This window comes from Acipenser ruthenus, chromosome 24 (genome assembly GCF_902713425.1).
Source record: "Acipenser ruthenus chromosome 24, fAciRut3.2 maternal haplotype, whole genome shotgun sequence".
Classification (NCBI taxonomy): Eukaryota; Metazoa; Chordata; class Actinopteri; order Acipenseriformes; family Acipenseridae; genus Acipenser; species Acipenser ruthenus.
Window position 1 is genome coordinate 102,531 of NC_081212.1, and position 19,621 is coordinate 122,151.

At 41.0% G+C, this 19,621-nt stretch overlaps 2 protein-coding genes across 11 annotated transcripts in view; both read left to right on the forward strand.

Annotated features, from left to right (window-relative positions):
- The first annotated feature begins 144 nt into the window (after positions 1-144).
- Positions 145-8,871, forward strand: LOC117429091 (protein phosphatase 1D-like). Its single transcript, XM_058997814.1, has 6 exons — positions 145-830; positions 2,672-2,900; positions 3,363-3,487; positions 5,139-5,323; positions 5,545-5,784; positions 6,392-8,871. The coding sequence occupies exons 1-6, from the start codon at positions 281-283 to the stop codon at positions 6,893-6,895; spliced, it is 1,833 nt and encodes a 610-aa protein (XP_058853797.1). The 5' UTR covers positions 145-280; the 3' UTR covers positions 6,896-8,871.
- Positions 8,872-9,428: 557 nt separating this feature from the next.
- The window catches only part of LOC117962447 (BCAS3 microtubule associated cell migration factor-like), a 172,755-nt gene continuing 162,562 nt past the window's right edge, over positions 9,429-19,621 (forward strand). For 6 of the 10 annotated variants that reach the window (XR_009308369.1, XR_009308368.1, XM_034907479.2 and 3 more), the window contains exons 1-7: positions 9,646-9,766; positions 10,864-10,953; positions 11,735-11,789; positions 11,975-12,050; positions 12,758-12,864; positions 16,749-16,830; positions 19,364-19,436. Coding sequence is in view for 8 of the 10 variants with exons in the window: in XM_034907479.2 (XP_034763370.1) it covers positions 10,883-10,953; positions 11,735-11,789; positions 11,975-12,050; positions 12,758-12,864; positions 16,749-16,830; positions 19,364-19,436 (464 nt within the window). In the remaining 2 variants the exon portion in view is untranslated. Of the gene's footprint in view, positions 9,448-9,645; positions 9,824-9,865; positions 9,987-10,863; positions 10,954-11,734; positions 11,790-11,974; positions 12,051-12,757; positions 12,865-16,748; positions 16,831-19,363; positions 19,437-19,621 lie in introns of those variants that run through there. The other 4 variants (XM_058997808.1, XM_058997806.1, XM_058997807.1 and 1 more) reach the window with 4 other exon arrangements.

Below are 19,621 nucleotides of genomic sequence, written 5' to 3' on the forward strand. Positions count from 1 at the left end.
AATAAAATAATATTTACACTCTGATCAAAACGTTTTTTCTTGGCATGAGTGGATATTTCATGTACACGAATAATACTGCCGACAGGGGGCGGTGCTTGAGACGCTGCTGCGTATCCCCCTGGCTCGCGTGGTGACGTCACTGCGTTCCTGAGCATGCCCAGTAAGCATCACAAATAAACAATAGCGACACTGGAAGGGCCGGTTACCGGGCAGAGCCGTTTGAGAAAGAGCGCTGTTTATTTACAGAGAGAGCTAACCGGAGACAGAACCAGCTGCGGTCATGGAGAACCGATTCTCTTTACGGGCGAGCGTCTTTTCCGACCAGGGGGGCAGGAAATACATGGAGGATGTAACCGAGATTGTGGTGGAGCCCGAGCCGGGCGAAGAGGAGCTAGCTCTGGTCGGAGCCGGGGAAACAAAAGAGGAAACCGGTGTTTCGGTCGAAAACACGCCGTGGCCGGGTAAGATAGACTCGGCTAGCGGTGTAACCGAGCAAGGTGGTTTTAAAACCATCAACGGCCCCACTGCTAGAAACTCCAGTAGAAATACAAGGGAACACAAGATTGTAATTGAGAACTTCGAAAGTTCACAACCAACAGAAACCGTGGAAGATAACGCTACTAATTCATGCTCCCGGAGCGGGCGATCAGTGGGTTTTTTTGCAGTATTTGACGGGCACGGGGGCAGGGAGGCTGCCCAGTATGCCCGTGATCATTTATGGGATTTGATAAAGAAACAGCGCGGGTTTTGGTCGGCGGATTCCGGGGAGGTTTGCGCTGCTATCAGCAAGGGCTTCGTTGCTTGCCATCATGCCATGTGGAGAAAGCTACGTAAGTATTGTGCAGTGCATACACGGTATGGAGTATTATTATTATTATTATTATTATTATTATTATTTGTCTTACAGAGGATTAAAAGTCAAATCGAAACATCATCTATAAACTTGTATTTAGTTCGTAGTCGTCTTATTTTTAGTTAAATATTACATTACTCGTCTTATCTTTAGTTAAATATGACATTTACACTGACGTTACTTATATTTGAACCTTGGCGCCAAATTCAGAAATGTATAATTAAACTGTAACCCCCCCCCCCCCCCCCCCCCCCCCCCCCCCCCAGATGCGGTCAAATGCTACTTGAATTTTACGTTTGTTCTCGACCAAATAACAAAGCATTTAAATTAATTCTTTTGAACATATTCTCGCCTAACTCTACAATTTGTGAATGGCATTAGATTTTGTTTTATCGTTTGTCTTTGTGAACCTTGTTGGTTTACAAGCTCCACAACGTTGGGAAACGATTTCCTGGTGTTTTCAGTTTGGGTGTGTCTCCTGTAAACAGAACAGTATGCATTTTGTAATAAAGTGCTTTCATTGATACAGCAATAGTACCCAATGCAGTGGAGTGGACATTACGACATTGTTATATTTTATTTCCCTACTGTGGGGGATACTCCCAAGGATCATTCTCCTCTATTTATGTCCTGCTGTGAATGCTGTAGTTCCACAGAGGGCTGTGAGAAAGCTGTGCTGCAAAATCCCTCAGAACATGTCAGGACATGTCAGGCTGTGCAGGCAAGAGAGTTCAGGACATGTCGGGGTGTGCAGACAAGAGAGTTCAGGACATGTCAGGGTGTGCAGACAAGAGAGTTCAGGACATGTCGGGGTGTGCTGACAAGAGAGTTCAGGACATGTCGGGGTGTGCTGACAAGAGAGTTCAGGACATGTCGGGGTGTGCTGACAAGAGAGTTCAGGACATGTCGGGGTGTGCTGACAAGAGAGTTCAGGACATGTCGGGGTGTGCTGACAAGAGAGTTCAGGACATGTCGGGGTGTGCAGGCAAGAGAGTTCAGGACATGTCGGGGTGTGCAGACAAGAGAGTTCAGGACATGTCGGGGTGTGCAGACAAGAGAGTTCAGGACATGTCGGGGTGTGCAGACAAGAGAGTTCAGGACATGTCGGGGTGTGCAGGCAAGAGAGTTCAGGACATGTCGGGGTGTGCTGACAAGAGAGTTCAGGACATGTCGGGGTGTGCTGACAAGAGAGTTCAGGACATGTCGGGGTGTGCTGACAAGAGAGTTCAGGACATGTCGGGGTGTGCTGACAAGAGAGTTCAGGACATGTCGGGGTGTGCAGACAAGAGAGTTCAGGACATGTCGGGGTGTGCAGACAAGAGAGTTCAGGACATGTCGGGGTGTGCAGACAAGAGAGTTCAGGACATGTCGGGGTGTGCTGACAAGAGAGTTCAGGACATGTCGGGGTGTGCTGACAAGAGAGTTCAGGACATGTCGGGGTGTGCTGACAAGAGAGTTCAGGACATGTCGGGGTGTGCTGGCTCTACAGTGCAAACGGAGAGCTGAATGTCTAACTGGGACATGCGTGTAATATGTTGTAGGAAGATATTCACATGGACAATACAGACCTATTACTTGATCCAATAGTTTAAACATTACATACAGTTAAATACAATCTGCTTACTTCACCTGTGGTAAAAGTAGCCTACTCCTTTTCTTCATTACTCTGTCCCTTTCGTAGCGCGACTGTCCGGTAAACATCAATTATCGAACAACTGCATAGATCAGTCATGTTTCAGATGTGCACAGCCACTTGAGACATGTTATTATGTGAGCCTGTTTCTATTCTAACAATTGTCACTTTATTTTGTTAAACAGCGGAGTGGCCAAAGACCATAACGGGGCTTCCCAGCACGTCAGGAACCACTGCAAGCGTGGTGGTGATCCGGGGGGACAAGATGTTTGTGGCTCACGTCGGGGACTCTGGGGTGGTATTGGGGGTGCAGGACGACCCCAAAGATGACTTCATCCGTGCTGTGGAGCTCACCCAGGACCACAAGCCCGAGCTGCCCCGCGAGAGGCAGAGGATTGAGGGGCTGGGCGGCAGGTAGGGAGGCAGGCTTTCTATCAACCGCAGTACAGCTTTATACGTGTGTGTGTCGTCATTTTAATAATCGAGTCTAAATCAGATATTTTGAGCCCACAAAACCACATCATAGTTTGGCTTGGAGTCTTCTGCCACATCGGGGTCAAATCTGTAATGATTTGGATTCTGCCTTAAAACAGATCTGTGCCTTCGTGTGAAGATGTTCAGTGCAGCAGCAGTGTATTTTAAACAGATCTGTGTCTGCGTGTGAAGATGTTCAGTGCAGCAGCAGTGTATTTTAAACAGATCTGTGTCTGCGTGTGAAGATGTTCAGTGCAGCAGCAGTGTATTTTAAACAGATCTGTGTCTGCGTGTGAAGATGTTCAGTGCAGCAGCAGTGTATTTTAAACAGATCTGTGTCTGCGTGTGAAGATGTTTAGTGCTGGTGTGATTGCTCAGTGCGTGGCGTGTGTATCATTGCAGTGTGATCAGGAAGTCAGGGGTGAACCGGGTGGTGTGGAAGCGTCCTCGCCTGCCCCACAATGGCCCCGTGAGGAGGAGCACTGTTATCGACCAGATCCCCTTCCTCGCCGTGGCTCGAGCTCTGGGTGAGTTTCTCCAAGCCGGACCCAATAAAGGTTTTCTGTTTGAAATTTATTTTAGTTTAACCCCCTCTGCCTGACCTCCGACCCTCCCAACATTCCTTAACTGGAACCGTTCTAATTTTGCCCCCCCTTATGAAGTTGCGTTTGTGCTTGTGTGCTGACCCCACCTTGCCTCTGCTCAGGGTAAAGTGTAGTGTTCAAGTTTAATGGAACTGGACCAACCAGGACCACAGCAAAACAGACCTGGCTCCTGCAAATGAGTCATGTTGCTGCCCTCTTGTGGCGTTACTGGCAAGTCTCCTGTAGTAGAGAACTCGCTGAGTCCTCAGCACACATCCAGGCTCTTCCAATTATGTCTGAATGTAGCTGGAATATGGAAGCCTTCTTCAGCCTTCATTACAGCTTCGCAGGCAGTTAAGCGTGCAGCTGCGGTCTCAGATTAGCTGTATTACTTGTTTGCTGGATCTCTGGTGATACAAGCACAGCTAGAACCTCTGAACCTCAATCCTTTAGCAGAGTGCAGCGGCCCCAGGAATTATCATCTCTGTCAAGAAAGGCCAATTTAATTCCTTTTTTGTGAAGAGTGCCGGCTGCAAATGTCACAGTGCATCTCTAATGCAGCCTCTGCCTCCTCGCACAAGGCATCTCATTTAGCCTGCTGAGTCAGGAATGCTCCCTGTCTCAATGTAGTAATGGCATCCAAACTGAAGTAAAGCCTGAGAAGGATCGCTCTGAACAAAGCAGAGTTTTGTTTTATTTAAAAATATGCCACATATTTATTAACTTTCTATGCAAACAGTTGTTGTGTACAGGACTGTAAGACTTCACTCTTAGAACAAGAACTACACCAGCTAAGCATACAGAGTATAGGCCTATAAAGCACTCCCGGTTACTGTAAAGGATCTGGCTTTTTCTTTGGAAATCTGCAGTAGTTAACGAGTCGCAGGACCTGCTTTGATTGTGCTGCTTTCCTATTTCATAACCTTTAAAAAGCACTACACTGTATGATGCTTCCTGCTGCTGAAGAAACGCCATTTCCTAAAGAGACTATTCTATTACTCTCACACAGACACTGCATTTCATTTATGGGGATACAAAGTTTCATTTTAGTTTTTTTCTGTAACTTTGTTTTTTTCCTTTATTTATCTTTGACGTGCTTTCATCTGCATGTTCATTAAAAATTAAATGAGTTCTTCGTTGGTCTCTTTCCCAATTAGTTTTAAAAGCCATTGAGATGTTCTTTTGTCTCTGTGCTCCTTTGTTCTTTGTTGGCTGGTTAGCTCAGCAGTGCATGTTTACAGGGAGGCTCAGGATCACAATGCTCTGTTTCTGAGCTCTGAAGGTGAATTGGCTCTAGATTGGAGAGGGGGGCTGGTTATTGATCTGGAGTGTCTTCTGTTTTAAAGCCTCTGGAAATCTTAATTGGCCACTCTGGTGAAGAGCAGTGCTAATGGCATTTCTTCAACAGGAAGCATCATACAGTGTCCTACTTTTTAAAGGTTATGGAGTCCAATAATAAATATATTTCACAACTTACAGCTCAGTGCTGCTCACAGCTGTCTTTTGGAAGATAGCAGTTCAGTCTATTACATTCGCAGGTATGGTTTTAAAAGACAAGTGAGAGGTTAATGACTGGGGGACACTCCCTGAACAGGTGACCTGTGGAGCTATGACTTCTATAGCAGGGAGTTTGTGGTGTCGCCGGAGCCTGACACGAGCGTGCTCACCCTGGACCCGCGCATACACCGCTACATCATCCTGGGCAGTGACGGAGTGTGGAACATGATCCCTCCACAGGACGCTGTGTCAATGTGCCAGGACCATGAGGAGGAAACGCAGGTGAGGTGCACTTCTCAAAGCAAAGGGAAAACCTAAGAGACTCGTGAGAACTTCTGCATCGGCATGTGTCTTGTTTTGTATATATTTTAGAATATGCTTCTTGAGGGGACTGCAGTAGCTGAAAGTGTTTAACCTAGTACAACAGGCAAAAAACAAGCAAAAAGCTGAATGGACTGCTTGCTGATGTCTTCTCTTTCCTGTCTCTGTGCTGGTGTGTTCAGGGCCAGTACGGGATGTCCAATGCCTGGCAGCTGGTAAGCCACTCCCTGCTGCGATGGAGACAGCGCGGGCTGCGTGCCGACAATACCAGCGCCATCGTCCTCACCATCTCTGAGCCGCTGGACAAGAACACTGCGGTGCGCAAAGATGAGGTGCTGCTGAACCTGCTTGACGGGCCCTTCCACAGCCAAGACGAGGGCCCCCTTCACTCCTGGTCTCGCTGCTCCACCCCGCTCATCGAGGTACAACAGCAGCCATGATTTTCACATGGGCACAACCACACTGAATATTCATTGGCAACTGTACAGCACTATAGTGTGTGTGTGTGTGTGTGTGTGTATATATATATATATATATATATATATATATATATATATATATATATATACAATCTATCCTTTCATTATTTGAAAGGATGATGGTTTATGTAGGAAAGCTATTCAGAAATGTTTGAGTTTGCTTTCAGATTGTAATGTTGCGAGCAGCCTTTTAAAAGAGGGTTATTATGGGGTGTGTTCGGAGATGAGTGGGGGGTGTGTTTGTTTTAATCAGCCCATTTCTGTAAAGTGGAGCTGCTTTGATGTGCACTTATTTTCTTTGGAATGGTTGTAGCTTAGATAAAGGAAAATGGAAAAACAAAGATTAAAACAGAGGTACTTAAGTGCTGCATAAACAGAGAGAGACTGGTAAGGAATAAATTAGGGCTGTTTTATGTATCCTGCATGGCTTCCTACTGCAAGTCCATATAGAATGCATTTGTATTGCACAGTGTACTGTCTGGGTGGTCAGAAGAGGATGTATGCTGGGGATCTAATTTAAATGTGTGTGTTTATTGTATTTTTTATATAGAGAGCAGAATCTGATGTGGCTGACATGACCTCCTCTGAGCGTCTGCCTCCATTGGAGCGTCAGAATGGGTTCACTGCAAAGAGCCTGGGATCCAAGAGCGAGTCTCACCGGCCCACCAGCTGCCCCGGCCGCTTACCCCAGCCTGTTCCTGAGTTCCCCGAAAGAGCCCTGGCTATGACCAATGAGGGCTCTCCATCTCCCAGCCTCCTGGACCTCCGTTCTGCCAGGTTTCACAGCAGCACGGGCTTAGCACAGACGCCTTCCTCCGCACAGCCGCGGCCTGGCTTGAAACGGACCCTGGAGGAGTCCAACTCCGGCCCGGCCAGCAAGAAGCTCCGGCGCGGTGTACCCCGCTCCCCCGAGAGCCCGTCCCCAAGCCACTGCGTCCCCCCGAAGAGCAGGAACCCCGACAGGCTCTCCATGCGCCGCAGCCTGAGGGGGCACAAAGCACCGGGTATCCCAGCTCTGCTGCACCAGCACAGGAAAAGCATCTGTGTGTGCTGAACCCCTTAGTGGAGCGCAGTCCCACACAGCCGCCTTCTCATGTTATTCAAGACAGGAGTTAGAGAACGCTCACACATATATATGTGTATATAGATTTTGTAACTAAGTGAGGGTTTTTTTGGTTGGTCTTTTTTAATCTTAAACATCATTTTATTTCTTGTGTGTGTGTGTGTGTGTGTTTTCCCCCGAAGTATAGAGGACTTCTATGTGAGTAATTGTGTAAAACTACCAAAATAATGTGTGTGTGTGTGTGTTCTTCAGACAACTGCCATATTGGCCAATGGTACTTTTTTTTTTTTTTTTCAGCGTCTCAAGTTTTATGGTGTATCCTTTTTTCTTCCTTCCTTAAAGAATTTTAGCAAACTCCAGCTTGTGTTTTATCTGCTTGTAAATAACACCCCATGCAAGACGTACAGAATTTACAGTAAAAGGTTGAATTGAATGCTGCGTTGGTAGAGCAGAATATATTTTTATACATTCAGTTATATTTTCGTATTTTACGTGGGGTGGGGGGAAGGATATATCATTTATAATTGGGATGCATTGTGAATATTTAAATAAATTGTTTTCCGTATCATTAATAATTACAGTTGATCACTAAAATGTCCTGGTCTTCTGATCCAGATTTGAAATGTTTGTTTTAAAGGGTGTGACAGAAATGTTCATCCTCATCTTGGTGGTGCTGCTGTTTTTAACCAATGGGGATTTTATACATGAAACACAAAGCAATGTTTTGTACTGTTTAAACTTCAGTTCTCATGAATTAGAGTCTGTGTGCACTGTACAGTGTTTACATCTAAATAAAACCTTGATCTGGTTATGGGGGGAGAATATAGAGGAGATGGGCTGTCTTGTGCAATTATAATGAATTCAAAATGGACTTGTTCTGCTGGAGAATCGTAGTGCTTCTTTTTCTATGTAACAGTTTCAATGCTAATTTAATTGAATAGCCCAGTTTCATATTGTACTGCACTACCAAACAGCTAAACTTGTACCATGTGTTTGTTATTCAGCTGCTTCTGTCCCCACAGAACAGTGTCACTGATGGGAATCAAGGTCAAGTCTTCCTGTATTACTCAAGACAAGCAATTCCTGAGTCACAGTGGGAGGTTTCTATTGCTTTAAAAAAAAATCAAACCTGGGAAATAGCGAAAGCAGTGAGCTCAATGTGGGGTATTCCTTACTTCAGTAGTTAAGCTGTGTTTTGCTTTACACTGTAGATCTGGTGACCTATACCAATGGGTACGTTTGCCTGCTGTGCAATGAAGACTTCTTACCTCGAGCAACTTGCTATTGGTTTTGTGTGTAATACTTTTTATTTATTGGCTTATCTGTTTGATCAAGTTATCGAACCTTCCAGTTGTTGCACAGTTCATCACAATGGTGGCATTTTCTGCATTCCCATGTTCTGTTATATTTCCTGGTTGCAGTATAACGACCACATGTCTTAATAATACAGTTCTGAGACAGTCCTTTGAGCAGTTGTATGGTTCTTTGTGAATGGTGTGTTCCACAGTCCTCATAATGTATTGATTAGAGGGGTAGGTGGAGAGTCCTTTTGTAATCAGTGTGGTTATTAGGAGCACTAAGGCTTGTCCTGGTTTCACTGCAACATTGACCCATCAACCATAAATGAGTTGTTGCATTTTATAATTTATTTTATACCTCATTACTTGCATTTTATTTTTAAATGCTGTTGTATTTTATTTTCATGCGTTGCAAAGAAATAAACCTGTCCGAGATCTGTTCCACAAACAACCATGTACCTTTAAAAGCTGCTGAACAACCTACAATTTAGATGAAGAATACTGGTGATTGTGAGGACTGGACACAGGCTCAGTAAAAGCATATGTGAAGTACAACTCTGCTAAAGAAACGCTGAGAATGCAGGGCTCTGTTCTGTTCAAACGCGGTCCTGTCTCTTGTTTTAAATGGATCGCTCATGTTTTCTTTGATAAATAAAGCATGGAAACTCAGTGTTCTTCCTGTGTTGTTATTGCTGCTGAGTTTAACACAAGCTGCTCTGCACCTCAAACCTGCTGCTGTTCTTGGAAATTATAAAAAAGAAAAATGGTATGGCTTTGAAATCATTTAATTTTTTTGTAATCCTCCTGGACACCTTGGTTAACAAGGTGTTAAATGTAGAACATGCAGTTTAAATTCAATATATGCGGCTTAATTTGGTTTATTAAAGTCTTTTTTCAAGTTATTTACGTTTTTCAAATCGAATCGTAAAAATAATAAATGGTATGTATCTGATATACTAATTGCATTGTTCCTATATTATCAAGTGTTGGGAGTCGGGCAACACTATCAACACTAGTTCCTGTGTTCAATGTTTAAACCAATATTTGGTAGGGAAGCTCAGCTTGTGTGTGTGTGTTTTATTTCGCAATAATTATTGGCTCTGCCCTGCAACTACTGTAGTTCCCATCACGTGAAAATAAAAATGACACATCTATCGCGAGATCTCCAGATAAACAAACAAGCCGTGCTCGTTTCATGTATAAGGATGGCGCATTACATCTAGCTGTACGAGTAGTTTAATAATGGTATGTATAGCGTCAGGAGAACTAAATGTCTGCTTTTTAAGTAGTAACCGTTAGAGCGGTTTAGGTTTTAAAATGTTTGAAAGCATTCTGAGTTTCACACGGGCCTTTGATAGCGAACAACAAAACATGCTAGCTACCTAATACTCATTCTGATTGGTCTACTAACGAGTATATCACTTCCTCCCTCTGTATGCCCATTGGCCAATTTTATATCAACTGGCAAGACGATTGGTGAAATAGTCGACTCCGCTGTTTCGTCAGTGCTCTGTGTTGTGACTGTCAAAACGCAAGGAAACTGAGCGATTCAACCAGACGCACGGTTCGTATAAAATGATTGTTTATATAAATGCAAATGAAATGAACGCGCATTTTAAAGGTAGTTGTAACTTGCCTTGCCTTCTCTTTTCACAACCAGACGATCTTATCCCATTATGTCTTCGTTTCTCATTGTTTTTGTTATTGTTTTGAGGAAATAACAACAAATAATAAATTATAACAAAAACTAATTATAATCAAATTCTGTTTGTTCGCCTCCTATGGTAAGCCCAACTTCTATTATTATTATTATTATTATTATGTAGAGTGGTTTTGTTTGTGTTGCTAAGAAATATACCGCATGTATGTTATTGTTAATAACATTTAAAAAATAATAATAATAATATAGTTGGTCTTTCCTGTCTGCTTTTTAAAGAATTGCAGTTTCATTCCAACAATTAAAAATCTCCTGCCAATTTGGATACCACCAGTCACAATGTCCTGTGTATTGTTATGGGAGTCCTGGCTCTGTAGGCTCCTGAGTTTGTTCATATGTGCTGGCAGGGCTGCCTTTGTTACTAATATGATTGAAAGCACTATTTGAACAAATCATATATTAAGATGTGAGTGAATGGAAGGGTTACACAGCGGTCTGTTCCAGTCCTGGTTTTACTGGGAGCTTAGATAGGCCTAACTAAACTAAACAGTGACGTGCCTGATTAAGCTGAGATGTCACAAATGAAGCTCACATTGCTGAATGGCTATTCATATTTCTTATACCTTATTCACTGGCTATATACACGTGATTCTATGAAACCGTGATTGTTAATGATTGAATGGCAGTCGTGTGGTGTCAGTGTTGCTGGCACCTTGTTTAGGGTGCGTGTTCAGGGTTTTAGTTCTGTCAAAGTGTATTGTGATCTCCTCAGACCTCAGAGCAGAAAGCATGTCCAGTACTAGGTGCTGCAGGATTGTTCTACAGTACCTTCCATACTCCCAGTACAGGTCTAATATTGATCCAGCTGCATGAATACCCTACCCTTGATTGTTTTATTCAGTCTTTGATATTCACCAGCCGCTGTCAGCTGCTTCAAATCAATGTCCAGTTTTAGGTTTGTGGGAGACCTGCTGACTCTTAAGTTGTCTGTTTTCTTTGTGCAGGTGAGTGATTGGAGAGACCATGGCTACCGACTCTCCCCGTCGACCCAGCCGCTGTACAGGTGGAGTTACGGTGCGAGCACAGGCTGCCACGTAAGACCTTTACTTCAGGATTGAAGTGCTTCACATCATTTCAATGGGAAATAAAAGCCTGGAATGTAAATTTCAGGGTATACTGAGTGGCTCAGTTCTTTGCATCAGTTTTCTTTAATGCAATGTTTTCACCAGACATGTGAAGAGGAATGTGCTATACTTGCATTCAGTTGAGCAATAGTCTTAAAAGAACAGGATACCTACGCCTGGAACCTTGGATTAAATAGTTTAAGGTGTACGATCCACAGCAGTAATTGCTATCAGTACAAACCCAAGCTTCCAGGTAGCTAGGAAGTCAACTCTGATTTGAAGACTATGAAGCACTATTTCATATCGCCCTCTAATGGCATCCCATATATATATATATGTGATGCTCCTCTTTGTTCCACCTTTGCATTTACATTTCCATGGCTGATGGTGGCAGCACTGTCTCATAAATGCAGTGTAGTTAGGGTTCTGTTAATTGTTTTTTGCAGAAAATATTCATGCAACAAATATTTCCATGCAATTTGTCCAGTGCGCCCCAAATCTAGTTCCATCACTGCAACAATGTTTCTATTGACCTGCTAAATAAATTCAAAGAAAATATACTGTATTGAAGTACTTGCATTTTTTACCAAATATGTTATGTGAAATAAAAACTATATAGAGCAGCATTTGACTTCTGGTCCATTAGAACTTGTAGGCCTGTGCTTTGTTTTCGTTCTGTTTTTCTTTCCATGCAGTTGCTCTGGTTTTGAAGTATCATCTCGTGAATGTGTTTTGTTTGTTTTTGTTTCAGAGAGCATTCCTATATGGAGAGTGTTGTTACATTTCTGCAGGATGTTGTTCCACAGGTGAGACAGGGTGACGTCACAAACCCCAAACGTCTTGCTGCTCTGACAAAGCAATACAAACAAAGTATACATTTCAACTTTAACATTTGACATTAAAGCATAACGCATCAGTTGTACATTTCTAAATTCATTTGGACTAATATATATCATTTTTATTTTTATTATTTATTTATTTATTTTTTTAGGCTTACACTGGTGCAGGGCCCACAGATGAAAAGGAAAAAATTGTATGGGTCAGGTTTGAAAAAGCAGATATTAATGGTAAGATTGGATCTTTTTTTATGTATTTGTCCATGCTGCAAGAAAGGGCCGCACAGTATGAATTAGTGTATCTTAAAGTGAGGCTACTTTGTAACCCCTGCAAAATACATACTCATTTTGAGGTAGCAATGCTAAGTATAACTGTGGCAGCCTCTTAAACTTTGATTGAATTCCGGTTCTTCATGCTGAAAATCAAGCATGCACGTACCCAGACATTTAAAACATGTCTGACTCTATTTGTGTTAAACAGCAACTAGACAGGTATAATCTGGGTGAAACAATATTCCATTACATGCAGAATTATCTGACATTTTTATCTGAACAGAGGAAAGGTAGACAGACTGATAGTTTGTTAGGTTTTAGAATAGCTGGTTTGTATTTTCCTTAAAATATAATGATTCCCCCCCCTCCCCCCACCTGGATAAATAACTACAAGTGAGTCTTGGTTTCTGGGCACATGTCCAAACAAAATGATATAATTGCTAGTAAGTGTAGTTGCTCTGCATGTGTGCACAGTTAATATGCTCAGGCGCTCTGGTTGAGGGTTTTCGGTCAAGCTGACTGTGCTCGTACGTTGTCATGGGAGCTCATTGAAACAATGCATTCATTCTGTTACTGTGGTTTCATCACAATAACATGTCTGCCAATGCACCGTTGGTGTTTGAGGATGTTTTTGAGTCAATGTTTCAATGTTTGTCTCTTCTCAGACGTGGCCAGGTCCCCTGAGTTCCGTGAAATGCCCAGTACTGGCAGCGACCCTCCAGTGCTGCTAATGATGGGTTACTCTGACGGGATGCAGGTCTGGAGTGTATCTGTAAGTGCTGCAGTTTGCTTGCTCTTGCTTATAATTGGCTGTGAACGTGCAGTGTCATTATTTTGAACACATACTAAATACTGAGCTGACCAACAAAAACAAGATTGTTTAAAATTGTAACATTGTCCTTCCATAAATAACAAGTCATTAACACAAAACATGTTTTTAATCATTCTAACTTGTCTGTGGCTCGTATCAAGAAATGCATTCAAATGAGCCATCCACACATCCTTATCTAAACTTGTATATGGTTATGGTCTATGTATGTTTTGCTAATCAGAGTTAAAGCACAATTTGTTTATGGTTATTACCCTTTCAAAGGACATTGTTCTTAGATAGGGTTTTATTTGTAATCATTTCATTTGTATGAACTGCTTTACCCTAAACGGACAGTAGGTGTCACTGTAATCTTATGTTAGAGGAGTGATGCTGAGCACTCCTGAGTGAGTCCGCTGCTGCAGCATGGGAAGGAAAGGCAGTTAATTGTATTGTATTGTGCTTCGGTTTAGAGCTGTGAACATTGTCACACAATATAAATCAGTGGTGACATCCCGCTGATTAGCAGGGTAAAGGAACGATAGCAACCATGCATTGAAACAAGCACAATTACAGAGAATATATAGCAAAGGACAAGTGGTGGACTATATCATGTATTCAGGCTTATGGGTGACAGTTGTCACTCTTTTTGGTCTTCAGTGTAACTTGCTGAAAATAAAAAGGATGATAATTTGCATAAGAATGTTAGCTAATGTGTGTCCTCCTGCAGGGGGAGGGTTTATTAACAAGTGATTTATTTCCAATACAGTGAATCATCACAACACAATTTGTGTTTTTCTTTAAATGGATGTGAACAGCTTTTTAATAATATCAATGTGATTTCAATACAATGTAACTGATGGAAACAGGAGAATCCGGATGTCCGGACTGAGAGGGCGGTACTGTAACAGGAACACCATGCCTCAATCCTGGAGTGTACTTGTGATGATTTTACTCCAATGTAACCCACAGATCCTGTGATTCGCTCTGTTCTGTGATACAGGCCTGTGCACCTTTTCTTTAGAACAAGGGCCTGTCAGTTCAGCACTGTTTGCTAGGGTTCCTTTTTTTTTTTTTTTTTTTTTGAAGTTGGAGCCCATTATTCACTTGTATAACAATGTGCAGAAGGCTGCAAGGTTTGTTGGCATGAGTGACTGTGAAGTGTTCATGACAGTTGCTAAGCTGACACCCTCCATAATGGTGTTGCATTGAGTTGAAAACACCTCCAGTACCGCCCGGGTGAGTGTGTGCTTCTATTTCCTCTGAGTGGCTCTGCATTAACATCTCCTCGAGTAAGATCTTTGACTGGGGAGGTGTTGCTGCTCAATCGAAGATAGCAGTACGTTTAGTTGCAGCTAATTGAAACCGTGTTGGAGCGATGAGTTGCTCAAGGCTCTGACATGCTTTGAAGTGAGGTGTTTTTAAAATGTTTATTATTAAACCAAAGTGCTGGCTATGGTTCCCCCCTCCGAACAATCCTTCTATTGATAATTTTTATAAGAGACATATTTGATTATTAGATTTGATTTTTTAATTATGCTTGTGTGAAGCAACAGTGTCATTTTTTCAATGAATACAGTTCAGAATTGCAGTGATTTAATAGATATTTAATGAAAGCCAGACAGTCTCTGTATCAAGTATTAGTTCATTATTCCTGAAAAGATATTCATTATTTTTATGTATATCTAATTTTGTACGTCTTTTAAAGGGTTTAAGACCCAGATAGTTCTTCTTCTCAGGCTGATTCCACCGCTGCTTTCTGTGCATTTTTATGTACCAGTGTACACGTACTGAACATCTATTTCATTACAGCTGTACAATCTGTGCTGCACACTTTTAATCCAAACATTTCTTTTTTTAATCCACGGCTCTGAAAGGGCTGTTAATTGCATGACACAGAGCTAATCCTTGGGTGTGTTTATCATCTGAAATAAAACATGTGGATGGGCTAAAATAACGCGAGCATTCACATTCGCTGTAAATTTTCTTTAAAATAAACAATGAAGATGACTGCTCTCGCCCTAAAATAAAAATGATTTATAAAAGGGTCATAAAATAGATCTATCGTTTCTCAAGGGGGAGTTTGAGTGTAAACGTAATATAAAATACTGTATAAAGAAATAACTGTTTGTTCATGAAATTCATCAGTCACATTTGTCTGCAGAACACTTAGAAGTCAGTATTGCATCTTGTAAAATCTTTTTTCATAACAGCAGTTCACATAGAAGAGTGACTCATAAATATGACAGACTGTGCAATGATGTAGAGTTGGAGCCGGCTCTTTTCTTGATCTCTGTACAGAAAGGGTAATAATCTGCATTGCAATGCCTTGGATTGGTTTGCACCCTGCTTGGTAGCATTTTATTTCATGGTTTGGTGTACGATTAGCTTTTTTTTTTTTTTTCCCCCACCATATGAAATCCATTTTCTACAGTTGGAAAAGATTATTTTTCTTACAGTGTGAACAAATCTCTCTTTGTTCTTCTCTCCATTGTGCCTTCAACTTCTACAGCCAACTTTGCCCTCTGACTCTGTAAAGCGTGTCAGCATAATTCATAATTATATCATTACATTATTGACATTTCTTTGCAGAAATAGAGTATAATTGGGGGTATCAGGTATTGATTAATAGTGCTGCTTACTGTTTACAAAATGTCTGCTATCCATTATGGATGGATGCCTGTAGAGAATCTTCATTTTAAAAAGTAAAGTAAAATAGCAATGAGAACCAGTTAAGTGTTTATGGCGGATGTGCGGTCGCAATGTACAATTTCAATGCAGTCTGCATCTTATTTTTTTCCTGGATTAACCTGAAAATGTCACGCTCATTTCCTTTCATTGGCTCCAGGTCTTACTGAGTTTCTCAAGGAAACCATCAAGTGTTTGCAGCTGAAGTCGACCTGACTCCATGTAGTAGCGTCTGTGTGTCTTCACAATCAGAGCAACTTTTTGTTGGTTTTGTAACTTTTTAAATAAAGTGTTCACAAAAAGAGTAATGTGTTTTTTTAAATATTTATATTAAACCCTTACTCCCATGAACAAGAGCTTTTAAAAGTGTGACTATTTTAACCTAAAAAGGGAAAGCTGTGTGATTTGCTTTGTCTTTTTTTTTTAACTGCACACTGAAGACCTATTGTGGGTGCTTAACTGTTCAAAGGTCTCTGTTTCACATTTAAACAGTTATGAATTTTAATAGATTCCTACAAGGAGAGGCATATTTTAAGAGGCGTGCATTGCATAATTCATAAAGGATGTAAAGAAAGCTCCTGTTTGAGAATGAAGTTAGAAGGTTTTGGCTGGTTTGTAAAACAGGAACAGCTCTCCCAATAGCTGCGGTAAGACCTGCCTCTGTACTGTATAACAAGACATAGAAGTCTTTTTATATTTTCATTAGATTTTTAAAAAGTGCCAATGCATGTAAAAGCCAGGTATTGCACTGTGTTTAAAAATCAAGCCAGCATCCAAGAAACACACCTATCATTATAACTGTTAAATATCATTGAATTGATTCCTGAATCTTCCTAGAAAATGATCCATAGTTTAATACGCGCAGTGCGCCAAACTGGGACCAATTATTGATGGATGTAACAAGTCACTGCTCCCAGACCGAGCTTCCCAGACAGAGGATGAGAATATTAATAACTCTTTCGGGTATAATGGCATACAGCAAAGAATTGAATCGCCACATTGTATCCGCAGAATAATATTCTGATCTGGGGTTTGATACTGGCACATTTTGTGAGAAGGGGACTAAATAATGATTACGATTGGTTTGGTCACAGTCCGCTGTCCAAGCATCTGTCCGATTGCATTTGAACTTGTGTGTGTGTTTGTTTTTTTTTTTACAGATTAGTGGAGAAGCTCAGGAGCTCTTCTCTGTACGCAATGGACCGGTTCGAGCAGCGCGAATTCTACCAGCACCGCACATAAGTAAGTGCAGATTCAGAGTCCAGAGAGCTGCCATAGCTTTTAGCATTCAAGGACAGCTTGCACAATGAAGTTAAATATGGCACAGTTTATTTTGTTTTGGGTTGTTTTTTTATTCAATATATCATGTTTAAATTAAAGGCTGCTCAGTGTTGCTTAATAGAAGGAAGTTTGTGCCAGCATCATGCTGTGTTCAGATCCTAATATTAAAGTCCTTTAAGATTAGTGTTGGCCTTCTATCAATTGGCAGCTTCAGAAGTGAGGAGCCAGAGCTCTGGTAAAAACAGAGATTTTCCTATTTCTTTCATCACAACTTGCTTATTGGCCAGTATCCTTGTTGATTTGTGGTAACTGCATTTATTAAAAAATCAACAAAATACACCAGAATACATAAAGAATTGATTTTCCAAGAAAAATAAAAAAGGGTTTTAGCAAGAAGCATGCAGGACGGTAGTCAGTTACACACAGACAATGATACATCTTTATCATTCCAGATAAGTTCAGATATCCACTGCAGTGCCTGTAAAATACTGACAAGCCATTTTCTTTGAATTCTAGCACCTTTATGTTACCAGCAGTAGAGGATGAAATAGGTGTTCATGCAGGAATTCTTTTTCAAAGTAAACGGGAGAACTACAGCACTTTTGCATTGCAGAGATTCATTTTTGGTCACTCATTTTCCAGTCATTGGCAGATTTTAACAATGCACAATGACATCATTGAAAATATCTGGAATTGGATAAAAGCACAGGGCTGTAATAAGAAGCAGCAGATATCCAACACATGAGGAGAATGACTCTCTGCTAAATGAAATGGATTGTAATGGAGGACCTGATTGCAATCAGTAAGAAGCAGACAGGGTTTCACTGCAGTGAGTGTTGAAGGAGGATTGTGTTGGTGGGAGTCTGGGTGGGTAGGTTTGGCACGTCCTGGAAATAGGTGTCGACTGTGATAAGGAGGCCTTTCTAAGTGTTAAGGAAGAAAACCACAGTTTGACTGTTCATGGATCATAATGAGCGTTATTAACAAAAGCTGGAGAAAAGAAATTCAAAAAACAATTCAGGTATTTGAAGGCAAATTTAGAAAAAACAAAACCACAGCAATGCCATTGTCTTTTAGGCCAGGCAGACACATGGTTATTAATACCCGTCTCTGCACCTGGAAAAATGGGGGGAGATATTATGCAGATGAGTGTTACTTCACCGCCCAGCAAAGTAGCAGGTGCCGTTATACCACCTGGTAAATGTACTGTGCACATTCCAGCTGTAAGACGAGGTGAGGAATGCATTGCCGTGCAAGCTAGTGGAGACAGTCTTCATGCAGAACTTCATTCTTGATCATACCGTTTCTGGGACTGCACCCTTATGCCTGGTTTGCTGTCCCGCATTTCAATGCATTTTCTTTTTCTGTTTGGTCAGGATGGCACCAGTGTGTGAGGAGCTGCTGCTTCTTGACCTTGCTGTGTAAATGCATTTCCATTTCTAGAGAGACATAGTCTCAGTGGCGGCTTGATAACAAGATAGCATCCGCCGTCTCAATGTCTACACTTTACCCATATGAGTGACATCTATCACTTTAATAAAGTTTATCAAACTAATTCTCATGTCTCAGGCCGTATATGCATGTAGATTTACATATTTATTTTTCAATGAAAAGCATTCAATAAATGTATTTTAATACAGTTGATGTCTCCTAAAAAGGAATTGTTATTTTATATATATAATATATATATATATATATATATATATATATATATATATATATATATATATATATATATATATATATATATATATATATATATATATAAATATATATAATTTTGTGCTTCTATTTTTCACTCCCATCTTACACATTTATTTTTATAAAGTGTTACAGTTTGGACTCTGTGAATGCACATACACAAAATCCCACAAGAAGCGTGCATTCCTGAAGCTGATTACTGTCATTGCACACTTTGTTGCCTAAATTACTGTTAGTATGGCCAGCAATACAGAATTGCACGTTGTTAAAATCTGGATAACATTACATTTCCCTTGCATGTCTTTTGGCTTTTTTTTTTTTTTTTTTTACAAACATAATCTTTGAAAACCAAATGAATTGAAGACAGAGTCAGACCAAAAACTCCTCAACTTTGAAGGTTTAACAACTTGTTTGAGCTCAACACATTGCACTGAGTGGCGTTTCTGTTCTGCTTCTTTTCATCAAGCTTTTGCATGCTGGTATTTTAATTTCATTTCATCTCGTCAGTTTTATGTGACCCAAGCATTATTTTGTGGTGAAGAAGATGAGTAGAAGTTGACAGGAAAGAAGGTCCTGTTTTATTTTTCTCTTCTGGAATTTTTTAGCCCATAATGTGATTACAGAGTAACAGTTGTAATGTAATCAACACACTTCCTGCCACTAGACAAGCTAATAAAACCAGCATGGGTGGGTGGCATGTTGGCAGACACAGCCAGACTGACATGCATGCAAATCAATGGCCCTCTTTGTTTTGGGCACTTTTTTAATGATTTTTTTTTTTTTTCATCCGCAGGTCCTTTGAAAGTTGACAGTTTTGTAGAGAAGAGAGCCCTGCTTGGTGTGTGCAAAAGTACAGGCTCTTCAGGGTAAGAACATAAATAATGAGCAGCTGGGATGCAAGTAACAAGGACAATGAATATGAACACATCTCTCTCTATTAGATTTCAGGTTTTTATTTTTTTGTATTGAAATGTTCCCTATCCAAAGTCCAACAAAATAGTAAAGTTCAGGTTTCAAAAGCCTGATCTGTGAAAACACAGTTAATAAAAAC